Raw genomic sequence first — 27,099 nt, forward strand, 5'->3', positions numbered from 1 at the left:
CCTCTGCATCTCCAATACACTGTTCTGCCTCTCATAACCAGTCTGCTATTCCAATCGCCCTGTTGCAGCAGATCTAGCTTGACCATCACATTGCCAATAAGGTCTTTCTAATCTACCTCATTTCGTTTAGAGACTCTGTCAAGCTTTGGGCTTCAGGATTACCTAGCATGGCTGCATGACCCTGGCACCTGGCTCCTTGGTCCGGCACGTTGTTGTTTGCAGCTTATAGTGATGCAAAGTCATCCATCCCACTTTTGTGTCTTACTCCCTTTTTCCCATCTTGTGGCTCTTGGGGTGTTGGGGAATTGCTGGTTGTCAGCTGAGTCAAATTTTGCACACTTGAAAGTCTATATTTGGAATTCTAAAAGACAAAAGTTAGGGAGCTCTGGTAGAGAGCATCTTCTAAGCACAGTGGCATCATGTTCCGTGTCAAAAAATGAATGTAGTGACCAAAGCGCTTATTGCATAATTCAAACTTGCAGATGGGTATAATCAATAATGCCCAAACCATAAACATAGTGTTGCACACTTTTTTTTTTTTAATATATATATATATAACTGTCATATGTTTATGGCAACATGAGTGGTTACAAAAGGCAAATGCAATTAGGTATACACAAAATGGTGAATGCCTAGTCTGCCATTCAATCAATCGTAAATTCATTAATAGTTTTGATAGGAAAGTGTAGGCAACACCTTAAGTCTTAAACAAAAGAAAATCATCCATTATATGATGAAAGCAAACACACAAGATGTTTTAATTAAAAAAATATATATATACCTTAGGGGGGCACTCGAGAGCCTGAGGTACCTGACTTGTTGGAGGAGTGCAGGGGACCGCTGTCGCAGCCAACGCACCCTGCAGGACATTCCACATCGAAGCAGGCAAGTGAGGGGCGGCCAACTCGAGATATCACTCTTCCATTATGTGCAACCCAAAGTGTGGCTGCCATGACACCCTACGCAGATCTTTTTGCTGGCTCCTAGGCCCTGAAGACCCTCGCGTATAGAAACAAGGGACAATCACCATACACTAGTGATACGACAGGCACAAGGTTCGATTTCCAAGTAATGGGGTTTATTGCAAAGCAAATATACTCTGTCGGCCGACTGGGGCTAACGTCTCACAACATGTTCCACCCAGACCTCGTGAGACGCAAGAGAGCGAACATTCTACAACAGTATCATATATATAAAAGGACAATCGTACAATCTTTGTGACACATCAAAACCGCCCATAATGTATCTTCTTGAACTAGGGTTCGGTCATTGACAATTATGACAAAAATGACACATTATGACAATTATGACAAATATGACACATTAGGACATGTTTCTTACTCAATCTATATTACTCGTTTTAGCAACAGTTGCAATTTTGCAGTAAGCAGACATAGTTCTTTGTTATGAAGAACACAAGGCACATGTTCAGCAAGGATACCGTTTTCGTAGGAGAGACACATTCCAAAGCGTTTTATCTATTGGTTTCTATTCGTGAACTAGGGGTCAGCCTGATCTAAGGAGAGCCCCAAAGGGGAGGCTGCTAGGAAAGTATAATTCATGTTTAACGGCCTGGTTCTAAAGTTACAGCGAGACCGGCCGGCACCTGGGCCGCTGATTAAATGCCTCACTGCTCGCTTTCAAGGACTTGTGAGGGAGGAAAACAATGTATTTCTGTACTGTTTGGCATTTCTGTCTGGGCTGGTCTCTCAACATGTAGACTGTGGCCTCGCTCGGTGCATGAGCTTTTCGGAATAAAATACATTGTGAAAAGCATTTCACAGAAAGGAAGAGAAAGCAAATGGCAAATGTTACACAAAATGGACGCCCTATGGTTATTCTAACGATTCTCTGTTGGCGATGTAGGGCATATGATGCGATCGGTTTTTGGCCAACATAATATAACTTCTATGCTTGGTTAGGGTAGTTTCTAGACTTGCAGGAACACCGGATGGGACGCCTCTCTCCTCCCCCCCGACCGAGCGATTGTACCGAGACGGAGAGATGTGGATGCCAATCCGGCATTGAGGTGAGCCACCGTGGGGCGCTGTGTGACTACTTTGGGTTACGATACTGGCAGCCATGATGGGCTTGAGACACCACCACCCACACTATGCCTGCAATCTCGGAGGCGCCAAGAACAGCAGGGGACTCTGAACGTGTAGCTGCACACTATGCCCTAAATGCGATGAACCCCAAACCGCGTGCCTACTTTTAGGCTAGACCACCGACATCCCCTCGTTAGGACTGTGCTCACCCTGCCCACCTTTGCCAGTCACTCGCCCACCGCTGGCTGCCCCTGAGACTGGAAACAGAGTCACAGGACCCCAATGAACACGCTAGGCCGCCCCATGAATGCCCGCTCACCTAATCTTAACAAGGACCATCAGTGCCGAAGCAACATACCTTATGAGCCCCCTTATATAAGAGATTCTGTCCACTGGGTGCATTAATTAATGCAGCTGCAATCGCCCGGGCTGTCTCAAATTGGCTGTAACCTGGTATGATACGGTTGGCCCTGACCCCTCTCCTGACAACAACATGGATATTGGCTTACTGAGCATGCAGCTACACCGATTTGCCCAGAGACAGCCCACGATGGAGGCCTAAAATACAGAACCAATTACAGGCGATTCTCCTGGAGATGAAGACCATCGGGCAGAGAACACAGGAAACACATAATACTATACAGGACATTAAATGTGACCTACAGGATGTCCACACACGACTCTTCGTAAAGGTTGACCGGACAACTGATAACGAACAACGCATCAGCTCACTTGAGGACAATGTCAACACGGCCACCATGGATATCGATGATCTAATTAGAGAGGTACAATGCCTGGATGCAAAAATGGAGGACCAAGAAAACAGGTCCAGGAGGAATAATCTCCGACTGGTGGGTCTCCCGGAACATAGCGACGTACCAGACTTGGAAACCTATATCTATGAGTTTTTCCACGACAAATTGCAGATCTAAGACCCACAAAACCTCATCATAGAAACGGTACACGGTCCCCGTCCCCAAACCCACACCCCGGGAACACCCACAGGTCCTCACAATGCAGCTTCTCAATTTTCAACACAAACAATCCATGTTGAAGCCACACAGGGCTGCGGGAATTATACGCTTGAATGGGGCTGATATCCAGTTATTCAAATAATTTTTCATCGAGGTTTCGAGGTGCAGGAAAGAGTTTAGTCCAATCTTTGCAGCTCTGAAGGGCACAGATCACAGATAATACCTACAAGTTTCTGGCTGTCTGGTGCATTCAGCTAGACAAACAGTGGCATTCCTTTGAAGACCCAGAGGTGGCCTGGCTCTTCCTGCAACAACGGGAAATGGTATCTACTGATTTTCCTGCTGCAGGAAATCCTCAATCTGAGCGGCCTCATTTAAGCACTACTCAATGTATGCTGACCTCACCATCTAGCATGTGTCTATTCACCACTAATTTGGTTGTCTACTTCCTGATTAGCTTCAATCTTGCATTACCAACCAAGATGGCTCCATCTTTACCCAACTTGCCAGCCTCATCCAGGTCTATCACCCAAGTACCATACCTAGACCAAAACGACCCTCAGCCACTGCCTCTGTCCAATCACCCACGCACCACTATAGAAAGGAACCTAGGACTCAGAGCCAGACTAGCAAAAATCCATGAGCCTCTTTCCCGCTCATTGCCCTTCACACAAAATTCTAGAACGTCATCTCTCCGACCCAGTCCCTCCACACAAACTAGTAACCCATCACAAAACCTCCACTTTACACCCATCCATAACTCCTCCACCCAGGGAACTCCTGAACCTACACAGGACAAGCGCCATTCCACCACCTCAAAAAACTCAGTCACTACTCCAAAAAACCCAGTTTGCCCTAAAATTAAGGGAGCCTTAATCAATGCGGGATCGCTAGTAGCTCATGCTATATAAATTGCAGACTTAATCCTTACTGAAGACCTCGACTTCCTGGCCATCACTGATACCTGGTTACACCCAGCAGCAGGTCCTATGCTTATGCTGGCAGTCCCAGATAATTACTCTATCCTAAGACGAGACCGCCCCAATGCCAGAGGAGGTGGTGTCGCCATCATCCGTAAGTGCAGTCTCACCATGAGACTAGCTACCTCTACTGATGCCCCCTCTTGTGAAACACTAGCAGTTAAACTACCACTCACTAACACCCAAACTCTCAACATCTACCTTATCTATCGCCCACCAGGCCCCATTGGCACCTTTGAGGAAGACCTTAATGCTATACTATCGAACAACCTCAAAAGTTCCACCCAAGCTCTCACATTAGGGGACTTCAGCCTGGGCTACAACGACCCGAATGACCATCTCGCCAGCGCCACAGCTAACACGCTCACTGAACTAGGCTTCGTGCAAAGATGCTTGACACCTACGCATGTAAAAGGCAGAACCCTCGACTGGGTGGCTGACTACAACTGCCTAGTGAATCTCATAAATACTTCTCCCTTAGCCTGGACAGACCACCACCTGGTATCATTTATTCTCTCCACTGACAGACCTCCACCTACACCCATCACTAAGGCCCCACCCATTCTCACCAGAAACAATAAGAACATGAAAGTAGAAAGACTTATCCCTAACTTACTTCCCTCACTTAACACACTTCCTGACAACCTGGATCCAGCGTCCCCAGTGAAGAATATAACAAGATCATGGCCACCTCGCTGGACCGCATCGCCCCCCTTAAACTTAGATCTAGCAAACCAAAAACGCACCTCAACAAATGGTACACACCGTTCCTCAAAAACCTAAGGCAGCAAAAAAGAAACTGCGAGGCCATTTGGAAAAAATCCCCTTCAATCTCCAACAAAACCAAATTCTCCAAACTAGCTGCACTCTACAAAAAAGAAATCTACCTGGCTAAACGAGCGTCCTTTGACTCTCATATATCTCAAGCTAAATCCAACACAAAAGAACTTTTTTCCATACTTAAAGAAATAGAAACCCCCATAGCACCCCTTGACATGTGCATCAAAGATAAAAACTGGTGCGCAGAAATACAATGTGCCCTAGCGAATAAGATTGTGACTATTCAAAGTAAAATTGCCAGCAAAAGAGCTACCCTAAATGACACCCCCAACTCTAAAATTCCGGATAAGCCCATGCCCACAGACTCCACCTGCTTCCAATTCTCTATAGTCAACATACTGGAAGTCGAAAAAATTATCTTGTCCTTGAAACCGTCTAACTGCCAGGGCGATCTGTGCCCTGCACAGCTCATTAAAGATGCTGCCCGTGATCTCTCCCCTTTCATCAACGCCTCCTTCGCTACTGGATCCATCCCTTCTAACCTAAAACAATCCTGGGTACTCCCACTACTGAAAAAACCTACACTCGACCCAGCCATACCCACAAACTACCGTCCTATAACAACTGTTCCCTTTTTACTAAAAATTCTGGACAAGATTGCCTATGTACAAATACAGAAGCACTTGGAAGAACACAACCTCATAGGATCTAGACAATCTGGATTCCTTCCCCAACATGGGACCAAAACTGCTCTCATTGACCTGAAAGCCCGATCTGCTTAGAGACAATGGACAAGCGGCTCTACTCCTCCTCCTCGACCTATCTGCAGCTTTTGATTTGGTCAATCACTCTATCCTATGCTCACACCTCCACACCTTTGCTCACTTTTCCACTGAAGCCATCACCTGGATTACATCCTTCCTTAATGGTAGGACCATGAGGGTCTTTTCTCCCACAGCGGCTGCTGACCCTATACCCATCACCCGCGGTGTTCCCCAGGGCTCCTGTGCCTCCCCTACACTATACAACATATTTACCAAGCCCCTTTTTGATGATTTGGATCATCTTGGTATCACCTACACTAACTATGCAGATGATACCCAGATCCTCCTTCCGCTTTCAAGAGATTATGGAAAGGATTTGGCCTTGCTAAATAGGGTGTACATCATCATCCAGGCATGGATGGCCACTCATGGACTATGCCTGAATGATGATAAAACTGAGCTCATCATCTTAGGTACTACACTCAGTATAAAGAAACTTGGCCCTGCCTATAATTCCTTCATGATCGACAGGAACAACATCAAAGTCGGACAGGAGGTCAAAACATTGGGGTTCTACCTAGACTCTACTTTTTCCCTCAAAAGACAAGTGAGTTCTCTTGCATCCGCCACAGCCTATACGTGTAAATTAATCTGCGCACCCAGACCTTTCCTGTCAAACTCCAGCTGCCTGACACTTGCCAGAGCCCTTATACTGTCTCGCCTCGACTATTGCAATGCCATGTACTTGGGGCTAACCAAGGCCACCACCAAAATTGCAAACCCTCCAGAACAACGCTCTCAGAGCAGCACTGGGCATCTCCAGAAGAGAGCACATCACAGGATTCAGCCAACAGATCAACTGGCTTTCCACTAGAGATAAAATTCTCTTAAAAACGGCATCTCTCACCCACAAGTCCCTCAATAATGCTGCCCCAATCTACCTGATCAATAGATTCCACAGACAATCCTCCTTAAGACCTGTCAGAACTATCTACAAAGATTGTTTATCTGTTCCCCACTACAAACGGGCCACCATAGGGGGTAACAGTTTCCCGGTAAGAGCTGCCAAGCTCTGGAACTCGCTGCCTCCAAACCTTAGAGCGGACCTACCCTATCAGAACTTCCGATCCAAGGTTCTCTCCTTGCTGAAATTAGGGTCCCACTAGGATATGAAATGCCCAGCGCTACCTGCACACACTGTAACCACGTGTGCCTTCCTGCTCACTTGTACATTACGGTCCTATAATATGACTGCTGATTTGTATATCATTTTATGCACCTACTTTTGTATCATGTATATTCTCTGTGTATTGTAACCAAGCTTTGAAATTTCTTAAATGCTGCGCCCTGATACCCCCGGGTTCACTCGCGCATTATAAATAATAAAACAAACAAACAAACAAACCACAGCACCGGAATTGACCACAAGGATACTGGAAGAAAGCAGATAGACACCCAACAGACCAGGAGCCGACAAGAGCCACCAGTCAAAGTACTGCAGGACTTAGGACTCAAAACCCGGTCTTGTGACCTAACACATGTTTTCAAGACATCCCTCATAAAGATGCACTTTTGGCAACACATCCTTGGCCAATGGGGACTCACCTTTCACTCAATGTCCACTAATGAGACCCCGAACTGGCGCATTCCTATATAGATGCTATTTCGTTACCCTACTGGCATGGAGCACCAGCTCTTTTCCTACTGGCCGGATGACGCTCATTGCATCAATGCATCATCTGTCATCCGAAGCTCATCTGCCCCACCTATGTTTATGTGTTTTATGTTGACAGTTTGAAGGCTGAAGTTGGTCCTCGACACCACTGGTACTAGGTATTCAAAGAGCTCTAACATCTGGATATAATCCACAAACTAATGGAATAACTGAAAGACTCAACCAAGCACTCAAATAATATCTACACTTGTTTTATATCTGCCTCTCAAGAAAACTGGCATGATCTTTTACCTCTGGCGGAATTTCCTTATAACGATACACTTCATTCCTCTTGTGAGAAGCCTGAGGGTATTCTCACTCCTCGACTCCTTGGATCCACTGATCAGGTGGCCAGGGATAGGCCATTGCTAATGTCTCCAGACCCTCGGGGGCAGAGAAGCAGGGGGATGATCACCTGGGTGGAGAGTCCTTAGGGACTGGGAGTGGTGTGCCGTTGGGTCAGTCATGGTATCCCTACTAACGACAAACCAAACCTTCCCCAACCTTGATGTGCCATTTCCCCACCATTGACACTTGTCAGCACTGGGACGAAGAAGAGGCATCTAAGAGTAGTGAAGGTCAGGCATGTCCTTTTAATGGTAGCCTGGCAAGGCTGATTGATCATCCACACCTGCAGCCTTTTAAAGGGCTGCAGGTGTATAAATGGAGCGCACCCCAGTGGCAGAGAGGGACGACAGAAGAAGAACCAGGAGGCCGGTGGATGCATCATAGATTGCTATGGCATCGGGTGGGAGCTGGGTCTCCCTGGAGCAGACTGGGACCTGTGAAGGGAGTCTTGCTGGAAGTCTGCCCATTACCTTTCTACTCAACATGCTCATTCCCCTGTGGTGGAGGACCACCCCAGGAGTGCCTGAGGGGCAGGAACTCGAGCCCCAACACTAAAGCAAGAAGGCTATGTGATCCGTGCTGCAGCACACACTTTTAAAGTGACCAGTGAGTTTCTGGGGATTGAGAAACCCGGTGCGTTTGTGTTTGAACGTGAGCATTTTCTGACCTGAATACTTTGTATCAGAGTAGTCGCGTGTAGCTAGAAACATATTTTTGAAGGTCTCGGAACAACATACTATTCAATTAGAGTGAAACGCACAACTATGCTTGTCAATTATCAAAGAAAGATAAATACTTTGTATCGGAGTGGTCACGTGTGGCTAGGAACATGTTTTCGAAAGTCTCTGAACATTCAATCAGTCAATTAAAGTGAAATGAAGAATATTTGTCAATTATCAAACAAAGGGGAATATCATGTATCTGAGTCGTCCTGTGTGGTAAGAAACACGTTTTCGAAGGTGTCCGAGCAGTGAACCATTTAATTAAATTTAGACCAGCAACTCAACTATAAATGGAGGGAAAATGAATCCTAAACAAGAGATATGAATATTCAATGCCGAACAGAAGTAAAACTTCGTAACCTTTACAGAATTAACACGTTTGGAAATCAAAGAGGGCGAAAATACACTTTAAATTCAAGCCAACCATTATATTAAACTACAGTATGCTGAAATCTAATGCGGCTTTACAGATTATACAAATATGATACTGAAGCCTGATTAGCAGGAATTCTTAACTTGTATACAAGCTGCAAAAGCATCTGAACAAATATTCAAATTAACAACGAGACAAAGATATTTTGTGTTTTGTTTTGAACTGTGCTACTTGAAACTTGGGGAAGGGAATCCTGACTCCTAACAAGGAATATTTCATCTCAAGGTTGTTTGAACTGTGCTACTTGGAACTTTGTCAAGGACACCCCCCGAGTCCTTACTTGGGGGAAGGAAACCCTGAGACCTGAATGGAACTATTGCAGAACAGGAATTTTGAGACTTTTCTTTTTGGAACTGTTTTATACTTGGGAAAGGGAGCTGAAAGGAGGCTGCGAGCTGGAAGAAGCTCAGGACTTTTTGTTAAACACTGTTTTCTTTTTGGTTGCTGACATCCCTACACATTTTATAGTTATAGTTGTGAGGGCAAGTATAGGGTTTGGACACAGGCAGATTCCTAAGTTGAACTCTTTGACTCCGACTTCCCTTAGTTTTATTTAGGTAGGGAAATAACACCTTGGCGTAGGGCAAGGTAGGCCTTTTTCCATCCTGACATTTAAGTTCATTAAACGGATTGTTTGGAATCTGGAATCTGTTGTCTGTGCTATTCTTCATGATGCGTTCACACTCAATACAAACAAGTCCTTTTCATTGTTCTTATGGTTTTCATCCCTAGGCTTTCCTTACTGCCACCCCCGTTGAGGTACCACTGCCCTCTGTACCAGATCATATCACTATGATCCAAAATGAACATAAACAAGCAATAGATTGTCTAAAAGAAGCACAAACCAACAACAAGAAATATGCTGATTAAAATAACGCTAAGTGGAACCACCACTAAACATCGGTAACCTATTTTGGTTATCTTCACGTTATCTCCACTATGTCTAGTTCCACCCAAACTATCACCAAAATATTTCAGACCTTTTCAGGTACTGGAACACATCAACCCAGTAGCCTTCAAACTACTTCTACCTGCATCATAGATGCGTCTTCATCCAGTCTTCCACATCTCTCAGTTGAAACCACATGTTACTGATCGCTTCACAAGATGTAGAACTTAACCACCTCCTCCAGTTATGACTGCGGACGGACCAAAATATGAAGTATCGCAGATTTGTGATTCCAGATGGTGCTATGGGAAGCTGCAATGTCTAGTAGACTCTAAATGCTGTGGACCATGCAACCTGCCTTGGGAATCCTCTTCAGATGTTCACGCTCCTTCTCTCATTCGCCATTTCCATTCCTTGCATCCATGGAAACCGGGTCCGACACTATCGTGAAGGGGGCATACTGTCATGCATCGGGAAAATACGACGATGGGCGGTATGGCAACATTGGAGGATACGTGTTCCCTTATCTATGGTTTCTTTCCCATTTAAAGATAACTGCCAAAGTTATCACATGACTTCCTTGTTTTGTCATCAGGCTCACGCTGGTGCTCTTGGCACCGAACCGGAAGAAACATTACAAACTACAGGTAAGTACCAAATCAAGTAACTTTAGTAGAGTTTTCAAAGTTATCAAATGTTCTCTCATCGGAATCAATGGGCTCAACCCAGTATGCTCCTGCGGTTATTAGATAAAGTTATATAAAGAGTACTTTTAGCTTCAAAGTGTAGGAGAAGCTGCAATCACCCAGCCAGGGAGCTTTGGGTACCCCTGAGAGTAGAGGTCCAGCCATGATTCCAGAACTCTGCATAGCAGTGGTTAGGGTCTCCGGTTAGTAGTAGATTACCCAGGGTGTACCAGAGCCAGGACAACAATCCCATGAAGAATAGGGAGCCCTTGGAGAGCACCAGAGCAGCAACCGAGCATGTGAAGCAAACCCAGAAAGTGTCACAGGCAGCATTTGATAGAACAAAGTTTGCAGACAAGATGATCCTATGAAGTAGGATATCTGCAGATGTTGACCTTCTTTGGCCCCTGAAGAGCAGTTTGAGGTGATGCTGTAAACCACTAAGGATTCCAGCAAGGTTCCAGGGGCTCCCACCTCAGAGATCCAGCAAGGATCGGAAGGCTTCAAGGGATCACAAGGACTCGGAAATGGAGGAACCAGCAATTAAGGCTGGGTTTTCGGCTAGATGGAAGCAGAAGAAAAGGCCAGCAAGGCATTTTTTAGCGGAGCAGAGTGAGGAGACCTCTACACCAGGACAGGGCCCAGTCAATAGAGCAGTTTGCAGAAACATTAGGAGTTTTCCATCACTCCAGCAGAGCTTCTACATACGTTCCAAATGGGACCAGGCAGGGCACAGGGTCTCCCCCAGATTTACACTCTCACCTTGGGGGTGGCTAAGCTAGCCCACTGTAATGAATCAGGAGTAAGACTCCTACACAGAGACATTATGATTGCTATAGATGTTTATTAAAGTGAAAGAAGGGTTGGAGAAAGACATATCTCGCCCTATCACTATGAGTGGTTTCCCTGCCTCAACAGAACTAAAGGATGCCAGAGTTCTGTCCTGTGTCCAAAATCCTTTCCATACAAGTTAGACTCAAAGAAATGTGTAAAGGGATAAAGTCTTCCAGCTCGCTATCTGTAGCTTTTCCAATGTTCCAAAGTAAAGTTCCAAAAAAAGGTGTACAAACAAAGGATCAAATTCCACAAAGTTCCACAACCCTCAGGAAGGCGGGGGGGGCTTCGCTTGAGTTTCTCAGCTTCTTCCCAGCTTAAACTCACAGTTCTTTTCCCAGCTTATGTCATTAACCAATCCAGGGCATATGGCTGCCTTCCCCTGAATTCGACACACTTGCAGGGTTCTTTTCTACTCCGTGCTTTCCACACTTAATTCCCTTCCTTTGGGTTTCGGACTTTCTATAGGGCTGCCTGGTATACTCTCCTGCCTGGACCTTTTCAATGTTCGCTGTATTTGGGTGCAGGTCCCAGACTCGCAATCACACTACCTGATTTATTCTCCTGCCAGGTCTTTACAACATTCATTTCAAATGGGCATGCGATTTCCCTTGAACCTTCACTTTCACTGTGCCTTGGATACTCTCCTACCAGGAATTTACAATGTTCTCTGGATTTGGGTGCAGGTCATAGACTCGCAATCACACTGCTTGGTTTATTCTCCTGCCAGATCTTTCACAATATTCATCACCATTAAGGAAACCAGGGAGTATGCCTCTTCCCCAAGACCCTTTTTTCTTATACTGTATTGCGTCTATTTGGCTATAAGGGAAGAACACCAACACTTACGTCTTGCTAGCTCCTTCTCGCAATAACTAATAATTGGACTCAGACTAGCAGAAGATACACATACACCATATAAGGTTATAAAAAGTGGCTCATTATAGGCCGTTTATTAGTATAAAAAAACAGATAATATACAAATAAAATACTAATACATACGAACATGTATACATAGATGGATAGATTAGAATATAAATGTCATCACCGTGAGCCATATAGCAGAGGAAAACTTCATCTTGGCCACCAAACAACACTGCTTAGTCCCTCAGCAGGTAGGTGAAGAGATAGCTATGGTCCACGGGGTCTGAAGCGGAGCGTACTCCCTATCAGCGAGACTGCAACACCCGGGGTTCAACATCCAACAACTACCTTTCCGTGATGCCCTCTCTTTTATGGGTCACCTCCCCCTTCCTGATTGCGTTCTGCCCTCGGCTGAAAGGCAGACCACAAGTCGAAGAGACAAAGGATGGAAAAATCCTTTTGAAGGTATAAAAACCCAGCGCTCCTCTACTTGCATGCATTCCCAGACCCCTTATCGTGCAGCTGCAGCACACTCCAACACCCCTTCTGTATTCGTCCTTCACTGGACAATACAATAACTATTCTCCGTAGTCCGTTCATTTGCAAAATATCTATGTGATCTTGCTCTGTTTTCCCTGCTACTTGTTCAGTATGTGAGGACCGCAGCGGCGCAGACTTTATTACTGAAATGGTAGCTGATTGTTCAAAATGGCTGCGCATTGACACCATGTTATTCTTACTCGCATCTTACACACTAACATTACATACAGTCCTTCACTATTATTTACTTCTGTGTACTTGTCCTTTAACTTCTCCAAGCATTGAGATTATTCAGATCACTTAGTATGTAAACCATGGGACTATGTTCCCCTCTTTTGGTGGTTAATATGTTCGCCGAACACAACCTGGTTTCTCAACCCTCCACCATAGGCTAACAGGCATTGTGATGACTTCCTGGACTTCCCTGCTCTCCCTCGGGTTCTACTCCGAGTTTGGCTGCTTGTCACGGTACGAGTGGCTCTGCCTTGCAGCAGAAGGGTGTTGCCTGACGCTCTGACTTTCCTTGCCGCTGTGAAGCTTCTCTACTGCCTCGCATCCCAGCTCAACATCTTTGGTGCCCTCAGGGATGCGTCTTTTGGCCAGCTCCTTCCTTTCCTTCTCTCTATGCCTTGGCTCCACCTCGCTCTCTGGGTTCCCAGCCTGTGCTGGGGAGATTACTCTGCTTTCATCTGGCTCTCCGTGCTTGACTGCCCAGCTGACAGCTTGGCTTATCTCCGCTTCCTGACCCTCGTCAGGTGAAGTAAATCTCCTTCCATTTTGATGCTTTGTGCTTTTAAACATTGCCCCACCTCCTGGACTACACAAACAACTAGTGTGTCTCCAGTTCCATGCTTTGCATTGCTCACATGCTCTTCCTCATCTCAGTGTCTTTACAGAACATGTTAGAAAGAGTTCTACTATTGATGTAGGGTGTTGAACTGGGTTTGCACCACAATAAGCCATAAAGGTATGGGAGTTCAAGGGGTGTCCTGTTCTGAGTGTAAAGGGGGATGCCATGACCTTACCAGTGTGTCTCCTTCCCTCCCCTGAGGGTTCTCTTCCCCCATATGATCCTCCCTTGGACAGCCACCCTCAGGGTCAGGATCAGGTACCGGCTGCCCTTCCCTGGCCATAGGGACAGAACGTTTCTCCTGAGAGGGAGCGACAACATCACTGGATTCATCACACCACCAACCCACAAACATGCAGCATTCAAGATTTGACTGCCATTTAATCAGGGCTGGCGATACAAACACTCAGCACACCCATTCGTTTGTGAAGTGGGATGCCTGTTATACCCTAAAGCAGCCTAAACAGAAAAAGCATCAACAAAGAGAGGCTATTGTGGGCTCTAAGTTAACATTATTGGTGCCTCTCATTGCTCAAGCAAGCAAACGGACAATACATCCAAACGGGGGTTTGTAGGACTTCTAAAATGTCTTAGTACTCAAATGGCCACCATACTTCCACTATTTCTAGTACCTCTGCCATGGTACTACAAAATGCCATCACTTGAAAATCCTCGTTGCAAAAATAGTTCTTATTTTTCAATCTTTCTAGTTCAGCATTCCATCTGATTCACTGCTTACCATCACACACGTAATGCCACACATGCAATCCCATTCCCTCTACAGCAATTACATTGTATCTTCCCAATTGTTCATTTCTGTGATCTCTATCCTATTCCCGCTTCTCTATGCCCCCACTGTTTGCCCTGTTTTCCTTTCTTCTTCCTCAACAGACTATGGTCTGGTTCCACAGGGCAGTCCAACAATGCACCATTTGTTCAGACTAAGTACGTTCACAGTGGTGATTGGAGCAGTATAAAAGCTTTACACCATAACTTCACCTATAAGGGCGTTTGGCTGATGCAGTGAAAGGTTAGTTGTGGTGTAGTCAAGTTCGAAAAGGAACAGCAACAATGAAATTCTGATTTGCAGTACCCCAAGGATTGAACGCATTTCTGTAGCAAGGATAGAGAGGAGTTATGCATTAACTTTATTTTCTTTTAAATTGAAACTAACATATTTTGTAACAAAAACTACAGTCCTACGGAAGACACCGAAATGAAAGAACAATTAACACCACGGAAACTATACATAGTCCTCAGTACAACTGATCCTTTTATCTCATTTTCACATTGTGTTTGTTGGCATAAGGCTAAGTTACAAATAACTGTATTTCAAACATATGTTGTTATATAATGTATTTAGCACTGTCAAATGATGGTATTAGATTACATAATTTAGTCTGGTAATTTTGGAATGCGTTTGAATTACCTGCATTTCATTCCCAAAATATGTAGCTATTGCTAATGGAACAGTGGAAGGATTGGCGCGGTATGCACCAACCTTAAGGACTGCTATCACTCCCTGTACTTCTCCCTATTCTCATGATCCTCCCCATTTATTTTCCTCTTTACTGACCCTCCCCCCAAAGGGAGCGTATTATTAAGACACAAGCCCTTCTCCATGTACATCTTTCTTCTTTTCTGCACCTACACTCATTGTGCAGGTGTGCATCCCACATGTACAGTGCCAGATGGTGTCCTAACATTGTGAGTGCATTCTGGATTTGATATGACATATGATATGATATGGCATTTGTAACGCGCCTATACACAAGTGTTTCAAGGCGCGACGAGGCAGGGGGGGGAGACAGAGGGAGACAGACAACGATCCTACTAGGCCAGGTGTCATTCAGATCGTGCAAGGGTAGTGGGAAAAAGTGCAGGGGAGAGGGGAAGTGCAGTACATGGTTAGTAGAATACAAGATAAATAATAGGGCCAGCTGGTGGCAAGTGCAAGGAAAGTGCGGTACATGGTTAATAGAATACGAGATAAATAATAGGGCCAGCTGGTGGCAAGTGCAAAGGTAAGTGCCGGGAGAAGGAAGAGTGGCTGGGCCAGGACATGAGATCGTTGAGTGGCCCAGTTGCAGATTTAGTGCAGTTCAGTGATTTTAGCAGGGGAGAGAGGGAGAGAAAGTGGAGGCAAAGAGGAAGGTTTTGAGGTGCTTCCGGAACCGGAGATGGTTCTCCTCAAGTTTCAGGGATGCAGGAATGCTGTTCCAGAGGGAGGCACCTGCTGCGGCGAGAGATCTACCACCAGCTCATTGCTTGGAGAAGCGGCTGACCCTGAGGTAGTTGGAGGTGGATGAGCGAAGGGCTCGATAAGGAAGATATTTAGGAAGAGAGAGTTGAAGGTATTTCGGCCCAAGGCCCCAGAAGGCCTTGTGGACAATGCAGAGGGTTTTGAACTTAATCCTTGCAGCCACTGGGAGCCAGTGTAGTGATTTCAGTCCTGGAGAGATACAGTCCCTGGGCTTGAGGCCAAGGCTCGCAGTCCTGTTCTGGATGAGTTGCAAAGGGCGGAGAGTAGAGGCAGGAAGATTTAGATAGAGGCTGTTACAGTAGTCCAGCCTAGAAAGAACCAGAGCTCTGGAGACAGTGAGCTTCTGGGGGAATGAGAGAAAAGGAAGGATACCTCTGAGGAGGTGTAGCTGGTAGTGTGACTTCTTAGAGACGTCAGAGATGTGAGGAGAGAAGGAGAGTGTGGAGTCGAAGATGACCCCGAGGATTTTTGCCATGCAGGTAGGAGCAGGAAGAGGGCCAAGGGAGGCCGGCCAGAGAGCTGCAGGGATGGAGGGAGTGGGTGTGCCGATAAGTAGAATCTCAGTCTTACTGGCATTAAGGCAGAGGTTGTTGGCGGCACACCATTCCTGGATAGCAGAAAGACAGTCCGAGATGAGGGAAGTGGAAGAGAAATGAGCTGGGTATCATCCGCGTAGCACTGAAAGTTGGGACAGAGAGCGGCTATGCGGTGAGCAAGAAGCGCAAGATACTGATTGAACAGCTGGGGGAGAGGTTAGATCCCTGGGGGACACCACAGGTAGAGAAAAAGATGTCAGAAAGGAAGGAACCCAGTTGGACCTGGGAGGGTCAATTGGAGAGGAAGGAGGACAGCCACGCCAGAGCTTGACCAGTGATACCCAGGTTATCATGGAGACGGTTGAGCAGGATGGTGTGGTTAACAGTGTCAAAGGCAGAGGAGAGGTTGAGCAAGATGAGAACACAAGGGGATTAGAGTCAAGGTTTGAGAGCAGGTCCTCACAGATGTTCAGGAGAGCAGTTTCCGTGCTTCTGGCAGCTCTGAAGCCAGACTGATGGTCATGAAGACTACCAACAGATTCAGCATGGAGATTAAGCTGGGAGATGGCCAGTCTCTCCAGGAGCTTGCCCAGGAAGGGAGTGATAGAGATTGGGTGATAGTTAGCTGGGCAGGAGGGGTCGGAGGAGGGTTTCTTAAGAAGGGGGTGCACAAGGGAGTGCTTGAGGGGGGATGGGAAGACTCCAGAGGCGAAGGAGTGATTGCAGAAGTCAGCCAAGGCAGGCGCCAGGGAGTCGATGTGGTCCTTGATAGTTTTGGAGGAACAGGGGTGGACCTGTTTTGACGAGACTTTCATAGATCGGACTTGTCTTGAAACCTCGTCAGCAGAAAAAAGGGGAAAGGCAGAGAAGGAGGGAGGAGGGGTGGCTGCCAAAAGGCCAGAGGAAGAGCAGGGAATAGGGGAGGGGAGGTGATAGTAGGAGAGTGAGGACAGGATGTCTTGAGTTTTTTAAATGAAGTGAGAGGCCAGTGTTGTGCAGAGGGCCTGGGAGGGGACAAGAGAGGTGGAGACTGCAGCAGGGTTGGCCAGCTCCTTGCAGATTTTAAAGAGTTCGGCCGAATTGTTAGATGCCGCAGAGATGCGGGCTTGGATAAGGGCTCTCTTCTTAGTGAGAACGGAGAGCCGGTATTGCCTTTGGAGGAGGCGGCAGGCGAGTTACGTGTGTATAAATTGACTGAGGGCAGAGTGCCTTAGACCCTCCATGGGAAGGTACATGCCAACCTCAGAATTGGCTGATTCCTTTCAAATGCATAAGGGAGCCAGAAAGGCTTAGATGAGTCAGGTGGTCAGCAGACTTCCCATAAGCACTTCAATCTTTGGTAAGTGCACATGCTTCTTTTTTGCAAAAAATGATAGATCATTGCAGAGATAAAATGAAAAGATCACAATGGGTGCTTGGGTCTTATAGGTGGCTCTGACTAGAGTTCTTACTGGAGTGCATGTCAAGATTACCTTCCGCATTCTATATTTTTTTCCACAGGAGGAGCAGATACTGAGAAAGAAAAAGGTGAAAGAGTCTGAGTTATAGCATCCCCAAAATAGACGTTCCAGCCTTTCCTTCTGAGTGACTAAAGTAGCTGATTTTCTAGTTTTCTGCAACAATCCATGAGATGGTTAGGTTGACTTGAAAGGCACAACAAAGAGTAAGTAAGTAAAATTAAGCGCTATAGACCGTGGGAGAGGGCATGGTTGTGGGTTATTGACCCATCCCAAGTTATTGACCGAGGCGAAGCAAATGGCTGTAAGTTGAAAACGGACCACTATCCCAAGCTATCGTGACTCCTGCCAAGGTATGCATGGCAATTCGCAAATGTAGTTCTACAACTAAAAAAGAAAGTGGATGATTTTAACAGGTCTCAAAGTGTGTACTCGCCACTAGCCAGTCATTGGCAAGTGATAATTGGGTCTTGATGAATAAGAAATGGTGCGCTGGGTGCATGTGGGGAACTGAATGTGGCGAGTGTGTTTTTATGCCTGGCGGTTGGCTTACAACTTTACCCCTGATTTTAAACTGCTACTCAAATGACAATGTTTGGAACAATGTGTATACCAAAGATTATAGACAGCATTCCTAGCATTCTGATTGGATGAGAGGAGTCTACAGTGGAATCCATATGCTAAGTTAGTTTAAACATTTTTACAGAATTATACCATTGTGACGAATTCCATAGCGGCTACGTGACATGGAGTAGGGGTGTAATTGCGTGACATATTAAATGCACTGTAGTTGGCGTTACAGTTTCTTTCAAGCAGAATGCTTGGTTATTCACAGGCACAATCAGAGTTTATTCTAAAATGATAGTGGCTTATTCTACACAGTTGGCATTGCTCTTTTCCTCTGTTCCTCACGTCTGTGTTCTTTATAAAACTTTACTTGCTTTGTGGCAGTTCAGGAATTGTGTAGTATGCAGTCATGTCTGTTCTAATATATTTGTTCTGAATTTCATTTAGCTTGCTTATTGAGCCAGAGCAAAATGAGGCTGGAGATCTTCCCGTGCCGAATCTAGTGCCAAGACATAGGGAACTTATTCCTACACCATTTGGACCTGTAAGTAATGTTGCCATATAAAATAACTGAATCACAAATGCAACCAACATAAAAAAAACAAAGCGTGATCTTACAAAGATTATAACTTTACTGAGATAGTATGAGTTTTTGGTTGTAGGCTTCCAAGAGCTTGAAAGCTGCCTAACAAAAATGTTTGATAGCTTAATAAATGTTTCCTGTTTGCAAGATCGCCTATTGCTTTTATCTCTTTGTAAATACTTTTAGGAGGAGAGGGACTGCATAGAGGAAATCTCTCCAGTTGCTGATGGTTTCTAGCAGAACCTGAGTTGAGAGCTTTCAGGAAATCTCTAAAAACGTAGCTTCTCCAGCATGGGGTCTGGCATGGATTCATATGCTCATGAATATTCCCCGTCATCAGGCTGGGAATCCTCGGTAAAGAAAAAAAATCAGCATCAGTTTCATTTCTGATCTGTCTTTCTTAGTAGTAACCAATCACTGGTCTCTGGGTCATAGTGCCCCCAACCAATGACTGCCCTCTCCCTAAGCCCTGCTACTGGCAGCCATCCTCAGATTTTTACCGCACGTTCAAGTGTTGGGAGTACTCGTGTTTTAGCTCTCAAGCTTTTTCTGCGTTTTTTTCTAAGAGTTTGATCTCTTTTTTTCAGTAAATCGAGTCTCAAGCTCCATCGTTTCTACTTCCGGTCAAAGGGGACCTGTTTCGGAATTTTCTATGCCCCTCAAGGGCGAAGTTTCATCGAATTACGCTTCTTGGAGGATTCCAGAAGATCTGAGGCCTACCTCGTGGACATGGCCCAGGACAAGGGAAGCTCGACACCCGGATTCAAACTGTTCAGGAACTGCCCTGGATGCGGATTACAGAATGTTTTCAAGGAGGATGAGCATTCGAGATGACTCTACTGCCTTCACGAAGACAAGACGCACGTGGAAAAGGACTGTGCGTTTTGCAAGAACCTTTTGGAACGGATTATGAGGGATCGTTGGACCCACCTCGCCAGTTGGCTGGAGAAGGGCTCAGCAGGTGAGAAGAAGAAGTCTGGGCGGTCTTCTAAATCCTGTGAGGGTGCCCCGGCGATTGGGGCCCAACAGAAGGCAAAGCACTGTGAGTCCGCGGGCACCGAGAGCGCCGAAGGGTCGGGCTCCTTGGCTGCCAGGCAGGGCGCACTTTCACCGATGGCATCAACCACGAGCCAACGCTCCGGCTCGGGGAAGAGAAAATCCGAGAACCCGGCTAAGCTTCTGGAGAGGCCCCGGCCGATCTCGAAGGGATCAGCCGAAGGGGAGCAAAGCAGTGACCCCTACCCCAAGGTGAAGGCCTCAAGCGTGTCCAAGGTGGTGAAGGCCTTGATCCACCCAGTGAAGGCCTCTATTGAGGGAGTTGCATTGACCCTGGCGAAGCCTGTGGAGGCTAACCCAGTGGAGGCGACCTCAGGGCCCAGAGTTTCCCTGCCACCACGGATGGGAATCCTCTTTTCAGCCCATCGATAAGGCCCCCGTGAAGACCCAGATGGAAAAAGACAGGGGGGGGGGCGGTGGCTGTCACGGACACGGATACAACCTCTGAGGAGGAGCTGGTTGAAGTCTTGAAGAGCCTCAACAAGAGGTTCGAGGAGGTCCGGTCCCACGAGGGGAACCCCGAGGAGGCGGACGAAGAGAGCGACGATGGCGCCGACGAGACTCCCGTGGAGGAGGAGTGACCGTCGCAGCCAGTGCCCGAGCCTCAGGACAACTCGGTGGCCATTTTGATGGCAATCCAAACCTTATGCACGGAGATAAGGACAAGATTGCCCCTCACCCCTACGGACGACCCGACAGAACCGGGCCTGTCGGGAAGCCCTCTGAACAAGCGGAGGAGAGTTCATTCCCCCCCCGCCGTTCCAGCCCTCGCGGCTCGCTCAGCCTTCACCTCCTTCCCCTGATCCTAGAGATGACACGGGAATGGATACGGCCATGACGAGGACGGATGACAGCGGTGGTGACGACAGGAAGGGCCTTCCATCACCACTCCCTCGGGCCTCCCCGCCCGACGAAATTGGCTCCTTCCACGCCATGATTGCCAGGGCATCTGAACTTTTTCGCCTCTGCCCAGAGAAACAGAAAAAGGAAGGTTTCCTATATCAGCAGCGCGATGCCAAGAGGAAGACTGTCCTTGCGGTACCATTGATTGACGACATCTGGGAGCAGGGACTTGCTCTCCTGAAGAACCCATCCACGACGCCTCACAAGAGGGACCGGTACGAGAAGAAGTACCCGGTCCCCGATTCTGCCCCGTTGTGCCTTAGGGCACAGCTGACCCCGGATTCGGTCATCTCGGCGGCAGCGAAGAAGAAGGCGGCTGGGACGTCATCTTCAACTTCGACCTCGGACGGCGAGGGAAAGAAGCTAGATGCCATGATACGACGAGTCATCTCGTCTGCGGCGACGACAATTAAGGCGGCCAACACCCTGGCGATTGTGGCCCGCTACGACAGGTACAAGATCGCTCCCCTGCTGGACTTCTTACCGGACGACAAGAGGGCAGAGGCCCTGGAGATCCTACAGGAAGGTGAGGTGGCATCGGACGACGCCATAACGGTGGCCACGGATATCGCTGACACCGGATTCCGCCACGCAACAGTGTTTGCCTTCGACGGCGGGGATGGCTCAAGGCAACTGATTTCCGCCAGGACGTGCAAACCAGAGTTTTGGACATGCCCTTCGACAGGAACAACCTGTTTGGGAAAACAGTGGATCAGTCACTTCAGGCCATCAAGACCGACACGGAGACGGTTCGGGCCTTGGGAGTGTTGCAGCAATGACGGCCGTCCTTTCGGAATGCCGGAGGCAGACATGGTGCCTCCAACGGATCCGGCGGCAGCTCCTCGACGTACTGCCAGGCAGCCCGCTCTTGGTCTCAGGAGGCCTACAGAGGACACGGCAAGTCAGGAGGATCTCGTCATCGTCGCCAAGGTGGTGAGGCCGCCTCCAAGCAGGACTGAACTGGCTGTAGCGTCGGGCCCCCACCTGAGCACCCCGGTGGGAGGCCGTCTGGCGAAGTTCGTCAGTGTGTGGGAGTCCATCTCCACTGACCGTTGGGTGCTGGATGCCCGGGCCCACGGGCACACTCTAGAATTTCTAAAGAAGTGCCCCCGCATTCCTCCCGTGGCAAGGAAGGAAATCCGTTCCCCAAACTACTGTTAGAAGTAAGGGCGATGCTCAAGAAAGGTGCCATCAAGCTCGTCCCAAAGAGGCACCGGGGCTCCGGAGTATACTCAAGATACTTCCTCGTCAGAAAGAAGACAGGCGGTTGGCGCCCCATCCTGGACCTCCGACAGCTAAATAAATACATCAAGGCGCAAAAGTTCAGGATGGTCACCCTCCAGCACGTGCTGGGACAGCTGGAGGAGGGTGACTTCCTGTTGTCGCTGGACTTGGAGGATGCTTACTTCCACATCCCCATTCTAAAAGGGCACCGAAAGTTCCTCAGATTCGTAGTCCAGGGGCGGCACTACCAATTCAAGGCCCTGCCATTGAGGCTGAAGTCGGCACCCAGGGTGTTTACCAAGTGCCTCGCCCCAGTGGCGGTGCAGCTGCACCTGCGGGGGATCCATGCCTACCCCTACCTGGACGATTGGCTCATCCGTGCAAGGACAAGAGAACTCGCCGTCGAACACACAGCGGAGACCGTCCAGCTTCTCACGAACCTGGGATTCTCCATCAACTACTCGAAATCCCACCTGGTCCTGTCGCAGGTTGCACTGTTTCTGGGAGCCAAGCACGATAAAGTGGCGCGATTGGCCTCGCCGTTGGAGGAAAGGACGAAGGCCATCTTGGTCAAGGTGCAGCGCCTGCTGGTCATGGACGTGGCCAGGGTGAGATCCATCAAGTCCCTGCTCGGAATGATGTCCTCATGCATCTACCTGGTGCGCCTGTGCAGGTTACCGATGCGTCCTCTACAAGACTTCCTCGACCCCCGTTGGATACAGGCGACGGGCAGCTTCGAAGACAGGATCCCGCTCAACGAGGCTTTCTGCCAAGCGATCCGATGGAGGGGCACCCGCGTGCATCTCGCGGCGGGCAAGGACTTTCAGACCCCGGTACGTCAGGAGACGATGACGACGGATGCCTCCCTGGAGGGGTAGGGAGCGCACATCGGAGATCTGCATGCGAGAGGCCTTTGGCTCCCGGAGGAGATGTCACTCAACATCCTGGAGCTCCGAGCCGTGTTCTGGGCCCTCAGGTCGTTCCTCCCGTCCCTCAAGGGCAAGGTGGTGAGGGTCTTCACCGACAACACCACCACAATGTTCTACATTCGGAAGCAGGGAGGCACCAGATCCCCAACCCTGCCCAAGGAGGCCCAGGATCTGTGGCACTGGGCCGTCGCCCAGGGGATGTTTCTGGTGCCCTTCCATCTAGCAGGAATAAAGCACGTCATCGCCGACTCACTCAGCAGGGAGCTGCGCTCATGCCACGAGTGGGAGCTGCGTCAGGATCAAGTGGATTGACTTTTCCAACTATGGGGCAAACCCCATATCGACCTGTTTGCGACGGCGACAAACTCCATGTGCCAGAGGTTCACCAGCAGGTTTCCCCAGCCGAGGAGCATGGGCGATGCTTTCTCGTTCCCCTGGGACGGCCTGTCCCTGTATGTGTTCCCCCCCCGTTGCCGTTGCTGCTCCGTCTTGTAAACCAACTGAAGAGGTCCCTGTGCAGGATGATCCTTGTCGCACCGGCATGGCCGAGACAGATCTGGTTCCCGGACCTTCTGGACTTGTCAGTGTCCCCCCCAGTCAGACGGACACAGATATTCTCTCCAGAGAAGGAGACACCATCCTCCATCACGACCCGGAGTCGCTGAACTTGCAGGCCTGGCTTCTGCAGCACTAGAGTTTGGAGGGTACAATATCCAGGCGGACTGCAAGGAGTTGCTTGCAAAGGCCAGGGCGTCCTCAAGTGCTATGGACACAAGTGGAAGAGGTTCTCTGTCTGGTGCCGTGCACAGAAGATTAACCCTCTGCGTATTTTGGCCCCTCAAGTGCTGCCGTACCTGCTGTCGCTGGCCAAGGCGGGGCTAGCTCACGCTTCAATCAAGATCCATCTTGCAGCGATTTCCCGTTACACCAGAACTACGGGACGGTCATCCCTGTGGTCTCATCGCATGGTGAAGGAATTTATGAAGGGACTGTTCCGATCGTTCCCGCCGGTGAAGGCTCCGGCCCCGGCGTGGGAGCTCAACGTGGTGCTGACCAGGCTCATGGGGCCGCCATTCGAGCCTCTGCATTCGGCACCGTTGAAATTTCTGTCATGGAAACAGCGTTCCTTGTGGCCATCACCTCCGCACGACGAGTGGGAGAGATCCAGGCCCTATCCTGCAAGCCTCCATACTTGACTTTCCACAAGACGAGGGCGGTGCTGAGGACGCACCCCTCCTTCATGCTCAAGGTGCCGTTGGACTTCCACCTCAACGAGCCCTTGGTGTTGCCAGTTTTCTTCCCGTCACCTTCGTCGCCGGCCGAGAGGACTTTGCACTCGCTGGATGTAGCTAGAGCACTGAAGTTCTACATGGACCGCACAAAGTGTTTTCGGAAGACATCACAGCTTTTTGTGAACTTTGGACCTGTGAATCAAGGGAAGGCAGTCTCGAAGGCTTCCATTTCCAGATGGCTCTCCGGCTGCATCATGCACTGTCACCGGTTGGCAAACTGACCGTTGCCCGGCCGTCCGAGAGCCCATTCGACCAGAGCGATCGCTGCTACTACGGCATTCTTGTCTGGTGTGGCCCTGCTGGACATCTGCAGGGCTGCTACGTGGAGGTCGACGCACACCTTCACGAAGTTCTACTGCGTCGACCGGGATTCCAGGGAGGAGTCCAGAGTCGGCCAATCAGTGCTGCGCAACCTGTTCGCCTGAAGGTGGACCTGCTGAGGAGGTAAACGTTGCTTAATGTTGAGTTTATGTAATGCTTAATGTTGAGCCTTGCCACCTCCCGTGGTTGTGCATGTGTATACTGCTATGTATTCTATATTCATGAGCATGTGAATCCATGCCAGACCCCATGCTGGAGAAGGAAAAAGTTACTTACCTGTAACTGTTGTTCTCCAGCATGGGTCTGGCATGGATTCACATGCGAACCCTCCCTCCTTACCCCTCTGCGGCTCTTCACTTGGTCATACTGCCACTTTACGTGCTACTACCAAATCTGAGGATGGCTGCCAGAGGCGGGGCTTAGGGAGAGGGCACTCATTGGCTGGGGACAGTATGACCCAGAGACCAGTGATTAGTTACTACTAAGAAATGCAGATCAGAAACAAAACTGATACTGATTTTTTTCTTTACCGAGGATTCCCAGCCTGACGGGGAATATTCATGAGCATGTGAATTCATGGCAGACACATGCTGGAGAACAACAGTTACAGGTAAGTAACTTGTTCCTTTTCAAATAACATCCCTTTCTTTTGCAGAAATCCCTCCAAGTCCTGTCTTTTACATTCGTATTCCCTGTGTTAATGTTAGCACCCTGATGCCCGTGGGTTGCTTCTGCTTTAGAAATAAATAAATAAATAAATAAATAAAATACATTGCAGCAAAACATGGGCTATGCCTTACTGCCTCAGACTGTTAAAGTACATTTTACCTTCAATGTATCAACATTGAAGGTAGACATACATAAATGCATGTGGAAAGTGCTGAGACGCATTGTTGGGAAGAAACTGTAATGTGACAAAATCCAATTGACTGAGTTTCTGTTATTTTCATCCTTTCCTTTAATTCTAGGTACAGCTTTTGTGAGGCTAGGGCCTACAGGTGTTGCAGCTTTTACAGCTGTTCATTATGACTTCATTTTAGTCTGTGTCTCATGAGAATAGTGGGTGCAAATTGCCTGTTGCTTGTTGACCCCAAACATCAATATTTGCCTCCTAACAGCAATGGATGTTAATGGATATTTTCCCTACTTTTTCGCAAACACTAGACCCTCTCGACAAGATGCATAATTTTTATTTGCATGTATTTTCTTTATTTACATACATACATACATACATGCATACATACATACATACATACAGGGAATTAAGCTCCTTTGCTCACAAATATATATATATATAGCAGATAAACTGGAGGCAGTGAGCTTCTTCTAATGGGAAGAGTTTGAGTGGCATGATGCCCACGTTTGAGAAGGGGTATATTAGACAGATACCAGGAACAATATGGTGGACAAACTTATAACAAGTGTCAGCAGAGAGGCAGGGAGGCAGTCTAGCCAGCTAGCATGATCTGTGACTTCAAACTATTAAATGCTAGTGTGGTGGGGAAAAGCGAGGGAAGAGTCCGGTTATTGGTAAAGGAAGGTGTAAGTAAGGCTGGAGAGGTGACTCCAGAGCATACCTCGGAAGTGAGGAGATGGGCTTTCAATGTGCTTTTGAATGCATCAATCCATGTTTCAAATTGTAGAGGTAAGGGAGTTCCAAGTGAGCGGAGCAGGAAGAGTGAAAGATCAGATGCGAGTGAAAGCACAGGGTGGGTGAGGTGCCACAAGTGTTGTGAGGAGGCAGAGAGAAGGCTGCATGACGGTTTGTAGGGGTTGATAGAAGAGCATGGATAAAGCAGTGCCTTACTGTGGATGGATTTATGTACTAGTAGGAGAAACATGAATTGTGTCCTGTTTTGCCTAGTAAACCAGCCAACCTGCTGGTGATAGGAGGAAGTATGGGTGAAGAGAGGGAGTTCAAAGAAAGCCCTGGTAGCAAAGTCCATAATCTTGTCAAGAGGACAGAATGCATAGTTTGGAAGGCCAAAGAGGATACTGACACAGTAGTCAGTATATAGAAGACAGGAGTGGTTTGGAGATGTTTGGTGGTTTTGAAGGGAAGAAGGTGGCTGATTTTCCTGATATTTAGGAGGTTGAGGCGAGCTGCCGTGGTAGAGAATGTGCATGAAGGGTCGTAGATGACACCAAGGTTTCTAGCTGTAGAGTAGTAGGGGAGAGTGTCAGGTGGGAACTGGCTAGGCAGGGGAGGAGAAGAAAGGATTTGGCAGGAAAGAAAAGTACCTCTGTTTTGGAGGAGTTTAGCATAAGAGAGTGTGAGGCCATCCAGTATTTAATAACAGAGAGACAGTCCGAGATTTTGGTAGATAACTCTGAAGAGTTCAAAACGGAGAAAAAGATTAGGGTGTCATTTGTGAAGAGTTGGTATGAGAACCCAAAGGAGGAGATAAGTGCCCCAAGAGCACAAGTGTACAGTTTGAACAGGAGGGGACCCATCAACAGCAAGAGGAGACAGTTGAGATGTGTTGTTGTTACAGGAAACTGAGAATTGACGAGGTGCCAGGTAAGACTCGATCCAGGCAAG

The 27,099-nt window shown here is 47.9% G+C and overlaps 1 protein-coding gene across 1 annotated transcript in view; it reads left to right on the plus strand.

The window, feature by feature from the left end:
- LOC138472144 (uncharacterized) overlaps positions 1–27,099 on the plus strand; it is a 502,005-nt gene that overhangs the window by 46,678 nt on the left and 428,228 nt on the right. The window contains exon 2 of the mRNA XM_069610159.1: positions 18,697–18,793. Coding sequence (XP_069466260.1) covers positions 18,697–18,793 — 97 coding nt within the window. The remainder of the gene's footprint in view (positions 1–18,696; positions 18,794–27,099) is intronic.

The sequence above is a fragment of the Ambystoma mexicanum genome, chromosome 8 (genome assembly GCF_040938575.1).
Source record: "Ambystoma mexicanum isolate Mex_15411 chromosome 8, UKY_AmexF1_1, whole genome shotgun sequence".
Lineage (NCBI taxonomy): Eukaryota > Metazoa > Chordata > Amphibia > Caudata > Ambystomatidae > Ambystoma > Ambystoma mexicanum.